The following is a 17892-nucleotide window of genomic DNA, read 5'->3' on the forward strand; positions in this document are numbered from 1 at the left end:
ATGCTCCTGGTCGAGTGCGCTCTGACCCCCATAGGAGACGGGAGGCCAGAGGACTCGTAAGCTAGTGACATGGCATCGACCACCCACCTACTCATGGTCTGCTTGGTCGCTGGATATCCTTTCTTTGGCGGACCAAAACAAACAAACAGCTGATCTGCCTTATGCCACGGGGCAGCTCTGTGCAGCCCCATCGGCCTGGGAGCGACGCGGGAGGAACCGTTGAAACGCCGCCGCTTGCTTTCTCGCCTCCTGAAACCTCTCGACAACAGTGTTAACTGCGTCGCCGAAAAGGCCAGAGGGCGAAAGCGGGGCGTCTAGGAGGAAGAATTTTCCAGCGATATCGTTGACTTGATTGCAAATGATTGCAAAGATACTATTTAAACTGAACTGAGCTGGATGATGACATCACTGAATTCAATGAATTCTGCCTTTCACTGAAAAATGAGTGTTTACTATTGTCATTTTGCATTATTGACACACTATTTTCCTAATTAATGCTGTTCAGTTGCGTTGACACAATCTGTATTGTTAAAAGCGCTATATAAATAAAGGTGACTTGACTTAATATTGTAATTTTGATGATACTTAAAGATGGCCTAGTGTCTGCACTAGTTTAATACATGTATTTTCACCTGTCTACTGATCAGGGACGATTCCATTTTTTTAAAAACTAAAATTTGGTTCAGTAATAATTTATATATATATATATTTTTTACTTTAACATGTTGTAATTTAAGGGGATTTGACTAAATATTGCTAAAATATTTATTATCTCTAACTTATTGGGAACTTATTCACCATTTATCATCTGTGATACCATTGTGTAACCACTAGATGACTGTTTAGCTCGATATATAAACATGGCTGTATGTTCCCTAGTGGCTGGAAATGTTGGATTCCCACATAATTAGTTACTTGAATTTGGATATATATTTAGACATCATTAAATACATATTTTTATCAAAGTTGATTTTTTTTTATATGTTGATTTGAAGTGTAAGTTTTTGCGTTAGTCAAATCTGGACACAAAGAAAGCATTTTGTTGCTCATACTTGCTTCATATAATAGCTTGATCAGTCACATGAAAGTAATCCGAAATTTCAAAATATAAAATTGAGTGTTAAATACCGTAAACAGAGACATGGTCTGAAAAACTGACAAATTCAGATTTATGTAGCTTTATTGGTATAGTAAAAAGGTTTTACAAAGTATAGCACTCTGATACTATAGTGCTGAGCATTGTCACATAACATCATTTTGACTGTACTGTTTAACATCAGCTCAATGGTGTATGCAGATTATATGATATATGAAATTTCAATGTAAAGCTAAACCAATCAAATAATGTTTACACCAACTCACAATTCAGTATGAACACATGGGAGTCTAGCCTAATGGTAGATAACTTATAAAGTATCATGTTTTAATTTTGTTATTTATTTATTTATTTATTTTTAATGTATGTGTACGTTAAAAGTACCATTCTAGCAGCGAGAACGATCCTGAACTAAATGAAGATTCATGTTTTTGGCGTTTGATGTGTTTATTGAACCAATCGGATAAGAGTAAATGGAGAGTCAGCGAGACCCTTATTTGATTGGCTACAAGAAGGTGGTGGACCCACCCTCCCTCTCACGCTTGCAAAACTCAGTGAGTGAACTCAGAGAATCTTGCCAAAATTGCAAGAGCAGAGAAAAGAAAGACGGAGCTGTACATATCTGTTTATTTCGGGAACTTTTTGCCCCACATGCACAACAAGTCATTTAGACATTTGCAACAGTTTGTTTTTTTACACATACAGATTGGTTCTATGCAGTCAATCCGTTTTGCAGTTCTTTATACTGTTGTTTTGGCTTGCAGATCACTGTTCACAGGTTTGCAGTACTTTTGACCTTATTTTAGCTAAAACAACGTGCCAAAAGTGTAAGCGCGGACAAATGGAAGTCAGAAGAATGCAGATCATATTTATTTTGCGGTAGCATGAAGCTGCAGTTTCACAATACATGAATTACACTCAGTGGCGGCTATGGAAGTCAGAAGCATGCAGATCATATTTATTTTGCGTTAGCATGAAGCTGCAGTTTCACAATACATGAATTACACTCAGTGGCGGCTCATGGGTTTTAAAATAGAGGAGGCACACTAATTAATTGTATTGGTCTGGGGATCCCTGCCGACTATTATTATTATTATTATTATTATCCATCCAGCAAACATCCATCCCTTCTTAAAAGTATGTGTTAAAAGAGCCGACTGCTGTAACGTTAGCCTATATCCAGTTTAGGTTTGTTCTCCCTTTATTTTTAATTTGTATATATACTGTTTGAATGACAGCTTGGTAAATCTGTTGGCATCAAATATTCAATACCGCTACTCATAAGTACTTGGTACATTATCAGCGCAGCGGGAGACGTTCAAACTAATATCACGTAATTGACATCTCTATGATGATTGGTTGATATACCAGAAGGGAGGCTAGCCTTTTTTTTCCTCAACACTCCTCAGCGCTGAAAGTGAACACTTGATGCTGATTGGCTAATTTTTTTTTACCAACGGAGGCACGAGAGCTCAGCTCTCCCCCGGCCTCCGCATCCTCTTCTCTATCACCTAGTGGTTGTAATTACATCAGCAGATTCGGCACATTCGCGATAGAAAAGCGGCGCTTTCCAACTTCAGTAACATGTTATGGTATTACAGCTGTGAAATTACAAACAAAAAATAAACATTTCAGACATGAATTGAAATGAATTGTGAATTTTATTAACATTAAATCGTCCTCCTGCCATTTTCACCTCAAAATTTCTAAGTGACGTGACATGTGGCCAAGTATGGTTACCCATACTAGGAATTAGTGCTCTGCGTTTAACCCATCCTAAGTGCACACACACAGCAGTGAACACACACACACACAAAATTTTGGGGAAGCTGTGCCTTCCCTGCCTCCCCCGACAAGCCGCCACTGATTACACTTACGAGTAACAGTAAAATGCTGCAAATCATTTTTTCATATGCTTGAAACGCGATTTACACCTTTACAAAGCTTCTCTTGCGCATGCAAATTTTATTTACGCTTACAGTCTTATGAACACTTCCACAACTCTTACCCTGTGTTTGCAAATCTTTTAGGCATTATTTTACCTTCATACCCAGGCCATCAGGCAGTCCTTATTGTCGAGCACTATTTAGTGTGAATTTTATTTCAACCCCTTCCCAATAATTACTCACACTGTTATAGATATATTTAAGATAAATTATTTAAAAACAAAAATAAGACATATAATAAGAAATAGAGATGCAGTGTTTTACAGTATATACTAAAGGGTTGATTGAACATAAGGAACTGAATATGCTAAAATAATTATAAAATAGTTTTATTTATTTGTTTGTTTACTTTCTTACTTACTTACTTTACTCCTTTTGCTACAGAAAGTACAGATATTAGCAGTTCATGAGACACATTTCCTTAAATTCACTTTATGCACTAAACTGCAAGATTCTGAGGTCATTTCATTCACTGATTTAATTTACTCATTTAATATATATTCTCATAGAACAATTTAATGGAGAGGGGGGAAAGAGGAAAAAGAAACAGAAAAAAAAAATCCATGTTTTTATGCATTCACATTTGGAATTCCAGTGTGTTTTTTTTTTTTTTTTTAAGAAAGCTTGAGGTGAGGGGTCCCGGAGTGTTCTGAGGTGATGTGCACAATAAGAATCATGAAACTGTACACTGATTCCACTGCTGAGCGATCAATGTTCAAGGGGGGTTTGGATGGGCCGAGACCTTCTAAAGTCAATAACCATCTCTTCTGCCTTTTTCACATAGAGAGACTGGTTATTGGCCTCAGGTGTTCCAATTCATCCCTGCAGGCCAGTGGTTCTCAACCTTTTTTCACTCAAAGGACCCACACTCTGTCAAATTCAAGATTTGAAGAACTCTCATTCTACTTAGGTTTTATAAGTGTTCCATTGAGAATATCCTGATATGCAGCATCACCACCTCACAATGGAACTGTTGATCTAAAGCCATATTACTTCATAATTCTTTTAGCCATATTGTATAATACTTTTTCAATCAATTAATCAATCAATCAATCAATAATCATGGTTGCCCTTGTCAGTTTAATGACAGTGAATATGCCCTGCTTATATATATATATATATATTATTTTTTAAGGATTCAAACATGTCATAAAATAACCCTAACTCATCCCAAATTCCAAGTGTTCTGAAGGCATATGGTAGGGTTTGGTGAGAAACAAACCGAAAATGAACTAATTTATTATTAATCCAAAATCTTCATTTGCATTCCTGTGTAGATTCATGTGAGTGTATAGCAGTTTGTGCCAGCACACCCAGGAAAACTATTATTATGCTTATTGGCCATTACATGAAAATTATTCAAACTGTTATATTGGAGCACTGCAAATGAAAAAGAAAAGAAAAAGAAAACATGCTCCACTTAGTATAGTGCAGCTGATCAGTGTATTCCAGAGAGACACAGCCAGAAACACATGGGAACTTCCTGTTGTGACTTGAAAGAATGCATGTGTTGAGAAAACGTCTAAAGAAGTCACATATTCTCTTGATCAGAAAGTGATATTTGATGCATTTCAAATGTACTATTCAGTATTTCCCTGAAAGAATACCTCTGAACCATGAAACCGCACACTTAATGCATAACTTCATAGTTTAAAGCAAGATTAAAAACTCCCAGCTTAATTTACCAGTTGCACCAGTTCAACCTCTTCTGTGCAGAGTAAGTGAATAGTTGAACCTAAGAGACTACATGAATATGCACACATTTGAATTAATAAATGCCCTAGCTGCTTTCCAGTTTTGCAGGAAGAGTACTTGGGAAGCAGTTCTACTTTGACAACATCTATTTAGTGAAACCATTAAAAAAATATCCATGATGTAAGCACTGTAATACTTCAAACAGAATCCAGTCGTAAAATCAAAATCTCTTTTATAAATCATCGTTATAATTATTTATTTTTAATTTTTTTTCCCTTTTTAACTTTCATTAGTATCTTTGATGGTATAATGTTTTTTATAAAAAAATAAAAAAAATAAATAAAAAACATGCCGGTATTGTATTACACTAACTGCGATCCTGAAGCCAGCTCAACACAAAAGCCCAACCTGCCTGGCCAGATAAATCAACCAGCTAAATAATTATACAAAATTCAAAACAAATTAGAATTTGAAGATAAAGATAAAAAATCGAATTAAAATAAATGAAAATAAAATAAAATAAAATAAAAGAAGGCCCTTTTATGAGGTAATGAACTCAGTCTGTTCTCACTAGCATGATTTGTAATATGTTGTTTTGTAATAAACTTAGTATATTGTAGTTTTACTTGCATTCTACTTAAATTGATTACATTACTTCTGCTGTACATGAAGTATTTTGAGCCTTTGACTCCACTCCATTATTCACATCAGACCAAATAATAATAGACAACTACAGTTCAATTGACTGAAATTTACAAATTATTTATGGAACTATCAAAAAATGGCAAATGTTTAATTTGTATTAAATATTTAAATATTTTATATTTAATTTACTTGGTTCCTTGTTCCTGTGTTTAGTTTGACCTAGTTTCCTTTGTTCCCCATGTTCCCGCTCCTCATTAGTTGCTATAGCTACTGGGCTGTGTTCCAGAAAGCAAGGTTAACTTACCGTCACATATCCACCTTTTTCTTCAACTTGGAAGTAAGCCTATCGGCAAGACTTCCGGTTCATTAGCCGCTGTAGGGAAATAACGAGAATAATAACAATGTGCAGTAAACGGTAAAACTGTTTGCATTATATATATGCAAATAGCTGGACGTGGATGAGACCGGAAGCCCGACCCATCTGACAATAAATATAATAACATATTAGAATAATACAATATTACCTTATATAGTAGGCCTACTTATAGTGTTTTATAATTAACATATCATGCAACTTTAAATATATATATATATATATATATTGTATATTTGATAACTATATTGTTATAATATATAATATTATAAGGTCACGCATGCGCTGATAGCTCTGAAGTAAACTAACCCTGAAAAATAGGTTGCCGTGATTTTGCCAGGTAAGACATGTTCCTGGATCAACATTACTGTCCAAAAATATAGACTAAACCCAATCCCTACCCATAATTTATTCCTAAAATCAGTGTGAAATGATAGCTGATTAACAAGGGTGTAGAAGCACCTAATCCTGATCGTAAGCCTAAAACAGATATTTCACTGAAAAGTTATCCCTCAATTCTGCTTGGTTAATTGGAATGTTGTTCCAGGATCAACAAGGATGTTGATCCAGGAACATGTTGTACTTGGTGAAATCACGGTCACCTATGCACATACATGCACCCACATTCTCAATAAACATAAATATGCATGTGGAATTTCCACACTTCTGCAGAGAGAATTATAACTGGTTAAAATTTCAGCTCTCAGTGGAATGTAATGTGAGTTACTAGAATTACACAGAACCGGTCTGTGGGGGAAGGATGAAGAATAAAGGTATGCTCGTCTGACATTTGGAGTCGATCCAGGGAAGTAATCGTTTGACATCTTTTTGTGTTTTCGTTCAGAATGAGCCAGCCCCCTTGCATACTTCTCTTACTTAAACCAGAACGACTGTCAGATTACTTATGCATTTTACCCTTATTGTCAAGGTGAACATATCTCTGGAGTCAGTTGTGCTCAGTCAGATTGTCTGTCATGTTTCTACAAGCCTTTTACAGGCTTTTAATAGGCATCCTTATTTTGGCCGGTTCTGGGTCTGCTTGTGAATACTCGCCAGGCAGATGTGGGGCCTGGGCAGACGGGGATATATGGATAGGGGTGCTCAATTCCTGCCATTCCAAAGTGCAGACACTACATGTGCGAGAACGTCCAGAAAAATACAACTGCACAGAGTGAGTATCTGTTTTTTTTTTTTTTTTTTCTGTCATATATGTACAATAATTTGTGCCTTTCGTGTGTTACCATGCAACCTTGAAGACTCGGAGTGTTGATTTTCCATCATTTAAATGCACATTTTATTTGTTGGAATGGAATAACTAAATATCTTTAACCCAACAAGTACCTTTCCTGAAAACGTATATTTTTGAAAGGTGTTAATAATACTTTACAGTACACCAAATGCAGGTAGACCAAATGCCACTTGATTTATGTAAATAATAATAATACTATGATATAAATAATATGATAAGATATAATGAATAATTAATACTTATTTATGAATTATTATTAAATTTGGATGAAGGACACAATACATTTTGACAACAAATGACAATTAATTAATTAATTAGATTATTTTCTTATTTATTATCTTATTATTATTAATATTTTATATTATTATTATTATTATTATCATCATGACATTTACAAAAGTGAAAATAAAGTGAACCATACATTTCTTATTGTCACAATGCATGCTATTCATCGTGGCAAACAGGCCTGTTGACGTAACTAGAATGTTTTATTTAATAGAACAACTAGAATAAGTGAATTTATAGCAGTTTAACTGAGAACTATTAGAATTAGAATCAAATCAGTGTCAATATCAAGCCCTATTAATTGTGCATTCAAATGTACACTGATTGTTAGAAACTGTATAAAACTGTCTCAAAAGGTAAATTTTGTGTACAGAAAAATAGTAAGAATCTATTTCTCTAGATTAGAAAGTTGAATATGCTATTTGTTTTTATTTCTAATAAAGATTTCCCTCATTTCCTTGTAGATTAAATCTCCTTTCGCTTGTAAGGACTCTAGCTGTTGTGCATACTATTGAAACGATCAATAACTCCAGCTTCCTCCCGGGTGTGCGACTGGGCTACTACATCTGTGACACTTGCTCTGATGCATCAAAGGCCATTCAGAGCACCGAGCAGCTTCTCGCTGTGAATGGCACACTGCCTGTCCAATGTGAGGTGCTTGAAAGGCCTAATGTAAAAGCAATCATTGGAGCTCGTTTCTCAGAAGACTCTCTGGCAGTGGCTCGGCTTCTGAGTCTATACATGGTCGCACAGGTGAGTAACATTATTATGATCATTTAGAGTTAATCTTTAGGTAATTTGATTAAAGTTTGATTCAGGGAGTCAAAAACAATTCTTGATGAATCTCAATTTTGTAGCGATAGTGGCAAAAAACATCAACAATTAATATTCATTGTCCTTTTCTCTTAAAACAGATAAGCACAACATCATCTGCACAAACGCTTAGTGATAGGGTACGATACCCATCGTTCCTGCGCACCATTCCTAGTGATGTTCACCAAACCAAAGCTCTGGCTAATTTCATGAAACACTTTCACTGGAACTGGGTTGGGGTAGTCTACGGGGATGATGATTATGGGAAAAATGCCTTACAAAGCTTCTTAGCTGAATCAGAAGGTGCAGATATCTGTCATGCTTTTAAAGAAGCATTGCCTCATTACCTAGCTCACAATGAAATCGACAAAAGGATCCAAGAGGTGGCAGAAATAATCAGTTTATCCAAAGCTAAAGTTGTGTTACTTATCTTAAAGGAAGAGCTGGTCTCTAAACTGTTCAAGGAAATGATTCGGCAGAACATCTCGCGTACTTGGATTGCAAGTGATGCTTGGTCAATGTCACGAAATATATCTCGAATGGAGGGAATCAACCAAGTAGGTGCCATTTTTGGGTTCACTTTCATAACTGGTCCCAATCCTGGTTTTAAGGAGTTTTTGCAGCAGCTGACTCTTGCTCCGGGCTCTGTAAACCTCTTTCTTGAGGAATATAAGCAGTTAGGGAAAGACAGAGGTTTTCTAACAGAAGCTGTCGACATCAGCATAACCTATGGTGAAAGGTTAGCTGTATGGTCCATTGCTCATGCTTTGAAACTTCTTCTCAGCTGCAATGAAACTGATTGCCCTGGAGAACGGGACTTTCCGCCATGGAAGGTAAGTAAAAGGTTTACATACAATTTTGGAGATGCTATTATACTAACATGCAAAGGAAGCAAGTGCTCTTGATATAATTTCTATATACATTATTGCAAAAGTTGGAACTTATTTTAAATCTCCTTTTCTTTTGGAAAGCTCCTCAAAGAATTGAAAAAGATCAATTTTACTTTGGACAATCAAACGTTCTATTTTAATGCATATGGCAATTTCATGAATGGATATGACTTAATAAACTGGCAAACACAAGAAACAAGTGTCCAGAGAAGCTTTGTTGTTGTTGGAAATTACAATCTGACGACAAAAGAAGTTCACATTAAGTCGCCCATAACATGGAGTAATCCAAGCAATACGGTGAGTCTAGATTAATTAAGTAATTATAAAATGCACCAGTTTTATATGGAACCATGTGACATTTTAAGAAAGATGCATATGTTGTTCACACACACAATAAAAATAAAAAATAAATAAATAAAAATAAATTTATATATATATTAAACACAGTTCCATGCATCTTATTCTAGGTTCCTATTTCCATGTGCTCTGCTATTTGCCCACCTGGTACAGCAAAGAAACTCCTCAAAACATCATGCTGCCATAATTGCACACAATGTTTAGAGGGTACTTATTCTAATGGAACAAGTAAGTAATCAATTGTAAACATGTGGTATCGTTAAAAGGTAGAGTTTCTATGAATGACTTCTTGTTTAATTTTTCACTAGAAATTAGAATTTTAGCCAGTGGGTGCTGCTGTAAAAATTTATTGAAATTATTATTATTATTATTATTATTATTATTATTATTTTGTCTTATGTTTCAACCACAGATGTCAATTCAGAGCCCAGTTTATAAATTATTTCAAAACCAATTTAAAAGGGAAAAATACCTATTATGACAAACTTTCTTGATTGAAATATACAATAAAATCAACTTTGTCTTTCTTTTAGATTTACCCAATTGCCTCCCTTGTGAAAATGGTACCTGGTCTTTGAAAGGATGGCCTTCCTGTAAGCCAAAAGAAGAGGACTATTGGAAATGGGATGGGTCCCATGCTATAGTTCTACTTACATTTACTGTATTAGGTTATCTATTGTTGTTCTTCAGCCTGATCATCTTTTTGGTCTTTTATGGAAAACCAGTCATGAAACAGGCAGGTGGAAACTTATGTATTCTAATCATGGCAGGGTTAGCACTCAGCTATACTAGCGTCATATTGTTCATTGGCAAACCCAATGTTCACATTTGCAGGGGCCGACAGATCTTGTATGCCTTAGGGTTCTCACTCACAGTCTCGTGTATTTTGGTTAAAGCTGTACGCACCTTTGTATGCTTTCTTGTACTGTATCGCCAGGATCATTTTAAAAGATTTTACAAGCCCCCTGTCATCATAACCTGTGGTACTCTCGTTCAAGTCCTCATCTGCATCTTCTGGTTGATATTTGATTCTCCAGCTGTGGAGATATTTCAATCTGACCAAAGCATGATGATTACTGTACAGTGCAATGAAGGTTCTGGCATTGGATTTGCCATCATGCTTTGCTATATTGCATTGCTAGCATTTATCTGCTTTTTGATGGCCTTCAAAGGGAGAAAGGTACCTCAGGCTTTCAATGAGACTGGACACATTATCCTAAGCATGCTAATTTACCTTTTTGTGTGGGTCTGTTTCACCCCTGTATACATTGCTAAGGTCAACGAGCGCTATTCAATTCAAGCAGCTGCCATCTTGGTGTCATGTTATGGAGTTATTTTCTGTCACTTTGCACCTAAATGGTACATGGCTCTCTGTAAGAAGAAAGAACCGCTTACTCGAGAGGCATATATTGCGATAGCCAATAATATCATCATTGACTCAGTTGACTTTATCCCAGAGATAACACAGCAGTCTGGTTTTATAATGGGGTCGCAAAATACCATAAATTCAGTAGATACTGGTTTGGGTTCAATTCATTTAGAATTTCCTTACCAGACATTACGAAAAAGAACTAGGAGCAAATCCATTTGATAAGTGTACAGTACACACAATGTTAAAAGGGTTATATCATGAAGAATCTACTTTTCCTTAAAATAACTCATGTCTAGTGGATTACTGCTGACATTATTATTTTTGTAAATATATTCACATATTCACGTTATGAATTACATAACACTCACAACACACATGGTGACAGCACTCTTGCTCATGTTTTATTGCTTAATTATAAGCAACTTGTAATGGTCACACTTTATTTTAAGTTCCAATTCTCAAACTATTAACTATGACTTTTGCCAAACAAAACTCATAATTTGCTGCTTATCAATAGTTAATAAGATAGTTGTTAAGTTTAGGTATGGGGTAAGATCGAGGTATCTAATGTAATGTCATGCAGAAAAGGGCATTAATATGTGCTTTGTACGTACTAATAAACAGTCCTTAAAATAATGTGTTACCCTTGTAATATGTTGAATGTCAATATGTCTTGTATTGTTACAATATTATCTGAGTGGCATTTGGACATGAATAAAGGTAAACTCTTCAATAATAGACAATGGCCTTTCTTTTCCACACACATGGCTTGGGGAGATTATAGTGAGATCTAGAAATTACATTAATGCAGTGTTGCGGTGCATAGCTTCAGCCGCCTACAATCAGACAAGAACAGGAAGGGGAAGTCATTCCCCTCTCTAAGCATTGATTTCAGAATGACAGTCAGCGGCTATGGCTGAATATGGGTTCTTGTGTCACTGTGCTAATACACAAGTGTTAAGGGGAGAGAACCAGAGCATCAGATCTCTGCCACAGTTTTTATTATCACTGCATTTATTAAGATGTGAACTGTATATGTCTTGTTTAAAACAACAAACATTGTTCCACAATAAAATATATTTCTGGAATAAATATATTTCTCTCTTCAAAAAGTTGAAACAAGATGCACAAAAGCAAACAGAATATTTATAAATTACAAGAGTTCACTGAACAGAACTTTATTTTAGACCAACTATGCTATGGGACACTGGGTTTGAGCTATAAAAAAGCTACCTGAAAACAACTGTGATTACCTTAATGAGCTTAAAGTCTTGAGACTGTGTGCTTAGGACTACTCTCAAATCCTTAATCTCTTCAGCTGCTCGTCCTCCAGAAGGTACAGAGGGACTCTACAGCATTAGACAAAATGCTTGCCATTGCTTTCTTCAAAAGAAATACAAACACTTTTAATCAGTGGTGGAATATTTTTTCTCTCTCTCTTAATTTTTTTTAACTGAAAGATAAGCGACTCCTTTGGCACTCCACATTTGTTTTTCCTAAAAGTCTTTCTAAGGTGATTTCCAAGGATACATGGAGGCAGTCAAATACAACTGCGTGTCTGGTAATTAGAGTCATCTGAAAATGACAAGTGCAGCTGGTGATTCTAAACCATCCTGCCATCAGATGGAGTGGTCTGCCTCCTTATCTTTGTTGGACTGTATTTTTTCAAAATCTTGGTGAACTGCAATTGCTCTAAAATGGGCTGCACTCCTTCACGTGGGAACGGTCTCTATGCAGCACAGGGTGCGTTCAGAAGAGGGAGAACTCTACTTCCAGGGACTCATGAAAGACTTGGAGAATCACAATCTGATGATGGGAGCAGTGGAGAATCCTGTGGACAGGACACAGAGAGAGACAACTCAACGGTTCGGAACAACAGAAGTTCCACGACGTTAGGGAGGAAATTCTCTATGGCTGAGCCTGAAGGGGCTGCTTCTGCAAAACTAGGTACACAAGAGATTAACATTGATATATTATCTCAAGGGAAGGAACGACAAGAAGAAAAACGAGAGGTTTATGAGAAAAAGGGAGCAAAGAAGTCAAAGAAAGGTCATAAAGGTGTCAAACTAAACAGGAAAAAAGAAAAGGAAAGAACATTTATTAATGAAGAAAAAGTAGACTTTCCAGAGGCACTTGTGAAAGCTCATCAAGCAGCGTATGCATATCTTAACCCCAGCATCAGTAAATATGAAGATCTGTTGGGGTTACTTGATCATGCAGCCCAAACCCAAATTTCCTTGCAACCCATGGTGGCATTCATGGTCTTACGGTATGAGGAAATAAACAAAGGGCTGCAGGAAATAGTGGAAGAGGGGGAGATGATGTTAAAAGAAAATGGAGACCATCTGGCTTGGCCTTGTGAAAACAAGAATTCCTCTTCATCCAACTCAGCAAAAAATGTGACCTCTCCCACCTGCAGTGAGCCCCCACCAGACCTACTACAACAACTCCTTCAGTACACCGTACAGAGGATGCGTCAGGTAGGTCAATCATTTTGTGGAATTGGGGATACCGCGCTTGAGGAGTCGGTGGATTACTTTTCCTCCATTACTGAAATTCTAGATGAGAAGCTCAGGACAAAACGTGCATCAGAGTCTAGATTAATGCGGCTGCTTTCTCGGATTGAGGCTGCATCACAGAAAAAACCTGGCCCAGAAGACTCTGCACTATTTAGTGAAGACAGTGGACTTGGGGCAGAAAGTGAGTCCCTGGCAGGTTCAGAGAGACAATGTCAAAGGAGAGAAAGTTGTGAGTCAACTGGAACCATTTGTGCTACATCAAGCAGCTCTTGTGGTTGTACACCAGTTCACCAAGGCTCATACAGAGGCAGACTTCTCAAAACAATAAGCAACAGCAGCTCTCTTAACTCTATAGACTCAACTTGCACGATTACAGAAAAACAGAGGGATACGGAATCAGTATTTGGCTCTGTCTCCTTGGATGAAGGTGGCAGGGATGATGTGGAGGATGGTAGTGAAGATGAAAAAATCAAGGAGAAAAGAAGCAAACAAACAGATTATTTTATTCGAGACCAGAGGCAACCACGTCGTTTGCCAGCAAAGCGAATAGAGAATCCACAAAATGTTGAAATGACATTAAAGCTAAAAGATGCCATTAGTGGCCGGATTCGTTTTTCGCCATCCCAAGGACCGGGAGAAAAAGCAAAACAGGCAGATAACCCAAACAGCAGTAGTCAGTGGACTGAAGATGGTGACAAAAGTTCTAAAAGACCTCAAACAGCTGCCTCTAGAACATCTAAGAAAAAGTCCACAGTTACTAAACGTTCGAGATCAGCAGACTCTCTGCATAATAAAGTAGAAGATCCTACACTCATTGAACTTGAGAGAACTCAAAAGGAACTCAACCAAAGGCTGGAGAGAATGACCAAGGTTAAGTGTGAAGGAAATACAAAACCAGGTTCATCTAAAAAAATTCAGCAACCGCAAACACAAATAATTTCATCAGTTGCTGCTGACAGGCAGCGTTCTTTGAATAGGATCATTTTTTCTCCAAGTAATCAAAGAAAGGCATGTCATGCAAAAGTAGAACAAGAAAGTGTGAAGGAAGAAATGGAGGAAAAAAAGAAAAAGGACAAAGGAAAGGGAAAGGAAAAAGACAAGCCTCCTTTTAAAGGGCCTGTTAAGGTAACACCTGTGCCAAGCCCTCCACCGTCACCCCGCCAATCTTCAGGGTTGTATAGGGAAAGGAATTATGTTAAAAAACTGATTGACACCTTCAGTCAGGGGTTGGAGGAAAGTAAACAGACCCCAGACAGTGCAACAGTTCTTGGACCTCTTAAAGGTGTTAGAAAGTGTGGTGTTCCCATCATTCCAGGTTTAGGTCCCTCTGCCACATTAGCATTCAATGAAAATAGTATTCTCAGGAGTCAAGGGGAGTCACGGTGCTCGGAAAGGACAGAGGATCTTGATATTGACAATCTACCACCCCCTCCACTTGAGGTTCTCATGGACAATTCCTTTGAAAATGTACAGGCAAAGAATGCAGAAGAAAATGAAACAAGCAGGGGCCGATCCACTCTGCCAAAAATGACTCAGATGTCTCAGAGGTTACGAGCCACTCTGCAGTCTGTTACAGTGCTACCCAGTAAGGGGAATTTGTGTAAAGGCTCTGTTAGTATGTCGCCAGTTCGTTCAAAAAACCATAATACCAGAGGAGTCGTGAGGGGTGGTCACCATGATTCCAGCCATGAAACAGACACGGAAAGTGAGGAGGCTGCTTCCCTCTACAAACAAGCAAGAAAGATAATCCACTTGAGGCATTCTTCTGACTCACCGACAGAGAAACTTACAGCAGAGCAGGGCCACAGACAGCTTTCCTTCTGCCAAAGTGACGTAGAGGTTTCACAAAAGGAGAACAGTACCAGTGAATCAGTGCCAATCAATGCCTGCGAGAACCAAACCCCTGCCACTCCAACTGCATCCAGAACTCGAGTGTTGCCATCCACACCTCTGTTACATCGGAGACTCCCTAGTCCTCCGGTACTGAAAAGTCAACCTTCTTCTTCAACTTCTTCTAGCCCTCCTGTAGTCCGTAAACTCCCAAAACCACCTTCTGCTGGCCACCGGACACTGCCAAGCACCCCTGCAACATGGCAAGACCACACCCCCATCACGGTGACAGGGGTCACCTACCCCTTTAAGGCACCGTCACCTCCTGCTTCCCCAAAAGTGCAGCGCTGGTCTAGAGAAAATAGTAGTGAGGACTCTTCAAGAGTATTTAGTAATGCTCGATCAGTGTTTTGTCCAGTCTCATCATCGTTATTTGAGGCTCAGCCTGTTCCTACGCCCAAGCCCCCTCAGGCATGGGCCTCCTCGGGTAGCAGTGTTTTGCCTCGTCCCTGGGGTGAGCGTGGTCGGCTGCCAGTGTTTGCACGAGGGCCCCAGCCATTCATCCGGCGCAGCCAGTCAGACAGGAGGCCCAGTTTAAGCCTGCCGCCCAGGGTGCCAGTCATCTCTGTGGCAGAGACATGTGGGAGTGAACCAGCAATTAGCACCCATGGGTGAGTCTAACACTGTTTTGATATTAAATGTAAGGCTAAAGTACAACTGCTTCAAATTAATCTAGTATATTTATAGTCTGCATCATATTGAGATAAACATGGCTGCTTATCCAAGTCATCAGGAAAATTAGGTAAATATCTGATTTAATGACCCAGAAACATAACTCTGTTAATGTTCTGAAGAAGATAAAAAAATGAAAAAAAAAGACAACTATGCAGAACAGTCCTGGAGCAGTTATTAATATCTGATTTAATGACCCAGAAACATAACTCTGTTAATGTTCTGAAGAAGATAAAAAAATGAAAAAAAAGACAACTATGCAGAACAGTCCTGTGAGCAGTTATATTGAACCAGTCACTGAGGTGAAAAACTTTAGCTTTTAATTTCTGATCCATGAACTCAACTCCTTTGGGTTGTGATGCTTAATAGTGATACAGTATCCAATATTTTCTTGCTTAATCTTTATTTTAAACAACTTTGATAAGGGTATCTGAAGCAAGTACCATTCATGCTTGAAATTGCTGCTTCTGTTCCAGATTTAATTTTCAAAGAGAATAGAAAATGTTATAGGACAAGCACTTTGATTGTCTCTGTCATAATAAAGAGTGCAGTTTTTGAAATTCAATAATAGGTTCATTGTGTAAATGTCACAGCTCTTGGGTGAATAACAAGGGACAAATCTATCTGTAGTCTGTCGTGTTTTAAAGTATCTGTACCTTTGTGTGCCAGCTACTTGGTCTTCTTTATTAATTTGTGTTTAATTAAATGTTTAATTAAACAAGGGTATTTAAATAGTTTGTAACATTAATTCAAGGGGAAAAAATGTTCAGTGGAGGTTCAGTGGACAAGTCTTGAAGAATATTGTCATCACAGAGCGTAGGATATTTGTAGGATATTCAGCGATATTAACAATTACAATCCCTAACAATTATGTTTTTATATAATACATATACTTCACGATTCTGAGAAAAAAACAAAAAACAACAACAACAAACACATGAAACACTTGGAAACTGCTTACAAAGGTTGAGCAAGACAAGACTCAAGTCGGAATGCTTTCATGTATGCGGGAAAACTAGATTTTTTTAAAACTAGTTTCAGTCAAACAATGAAAGAATGATCGGAAAGTCCCACATAACGACTTAAAAGGGAATGTGGGGATGGCCTTTTGGTAAATATGGTCATGTGACATACAGTAAAAAATGCTCAGTTTGTTTGTGTGATGCCTGTACAGTAAAGGAATGACAGAAGCAGAGTGTATGATATAGAATAAATGCATTTTCACAGAACTTGAGGAAACATGAAATGTATATGTTTTTTTGCAATTTAGACACACTTTCCTCTCTCACGTACATCATAATATAATTGCTAATCCTCAGCCACTAAGCTCTCAATGACTTACTGCTGACCAGTGCTAACCAGCTCTGGCCCACTTCCCTAATCCTTCAATTCACTAATGTTCTTATTTTGTTTTGCTGTCACAGGCTGGAAGCTGTTCCAGTCAGTGAAGACAAGCCATGGAGTGAGCAAACAGAAATCAGGGGTGCAGTTCGGTCTGTCTCGCATCCAGACTTGTGCATTGTGGGTCAAGGTCTACAGAGGGAATGGGAGAAATGAGGAAGGAGCAAGTGGGATTATGGATTAGCACAATTTGGATGGGATTACAACCTCTGTGTCCTGGTGGGAAATTAAAATAGTTATTTCTGAGAAGGCCTTCTCATGATCATTTCCAATCATTGTTATTTTCATCCTTTTTAGCTTCAGTGTATATTTGATTTATTTGCCTCAATTCAATTGGTCTAATTTGTTTTGAAAATGTTTTGTATTGTGAATATTATTGGTTGGCTTTTTATATTTTATTACTAAATAAAAATAAACATATATTCACAGAGATTGTATATATTCACTTATACAGTATGTTTTCTTTAAAAAATGCATGTTAACAAGGAATTTAGGTTATCAGTTAGTTTATCATGTACATAATCAGTCATCAACCAATCACATTCTTACTTTTCAAGCTTATCTGACAAATCACATTCAAAATACAGCAAAGCATTCTACTCTTCTGCTGGAGGTAAGATGGCAGTGTTGAGGCCTTGAACAAAGACATTAGGAAACAATTAAGATATAGTGCCTTGCAAATTTAAAGA

At 37.4% G+C, this 17892-nt stretch overlaps 2 protein-coding genes across 2 annotated transcripts; both read left to right on the forward strand.

Annotated features, from left to right (window-relative positions):
* The first annotated feature begins 6729 nt into the window (after positions 1 to 6729).
* Positions 6730 to 9927, forward strand: LOC107685344 (G-protein coupled receptor family C group 6 member A-like). Its single transcript, XM_016481892.1, has 5 exons — positions 6730 to 6926; positions 7754 to 8042; positions 8204 to 8778; positions 8887 to 8935; positions 9883 to 9927. Exons 1-5 carry the CDS (start codon positions 6730 to 6732, stop codon positions 9925 to 9927), a joined length of 1155 nt encoding a protein of 384 aa, XP_016337378.1.
* Positions 9928 to 12048: 2121 nt separating this feature from the next.
* pcare1 (photoreceptor cilium actin regulator 1) lies at positions 12049 to 17568 on the forward strand. The gene is made up of 2 exons (XM_016481890.1): positions 12049 to 15741; positions 17227 to 17568. The coding sequence occupies exons 1-2, from the start codon at positions 12419 to 12421 to the stop codon at positions 17357 to 17359; spliced, it is 3456 nt and encodes a 1151-aa protein (XP_016337376.1). The 5' UTR covers positions 12049 to 12418; the 3' UTR covers positions 17360 to 17568.
* The last annotated feature ends 324 nt before the right edge of the window (positions 17569 to 17892 follow it).

The sequence above is a fragment of the Sinocyclocheilus anshuiensis genome, unplaced genomic scaffold (genome assembly GCF_001515605.1).
Source record: "Sinocyclocheilus anshuiensis isolate Anshui unplaced genomic scaffold, SAMN03320099.WGS_v1.1 scaffold974, whole genome shotgun sequence".
Taxonomy (NCBI): domain Eukaryota; kingdom Metazoa; phylum Chordata; class Actinopteri; order Cypriniformes; family Cyprinidae; genus Sinocyclocheilus; species Sinocyclocheilus anshuiensis.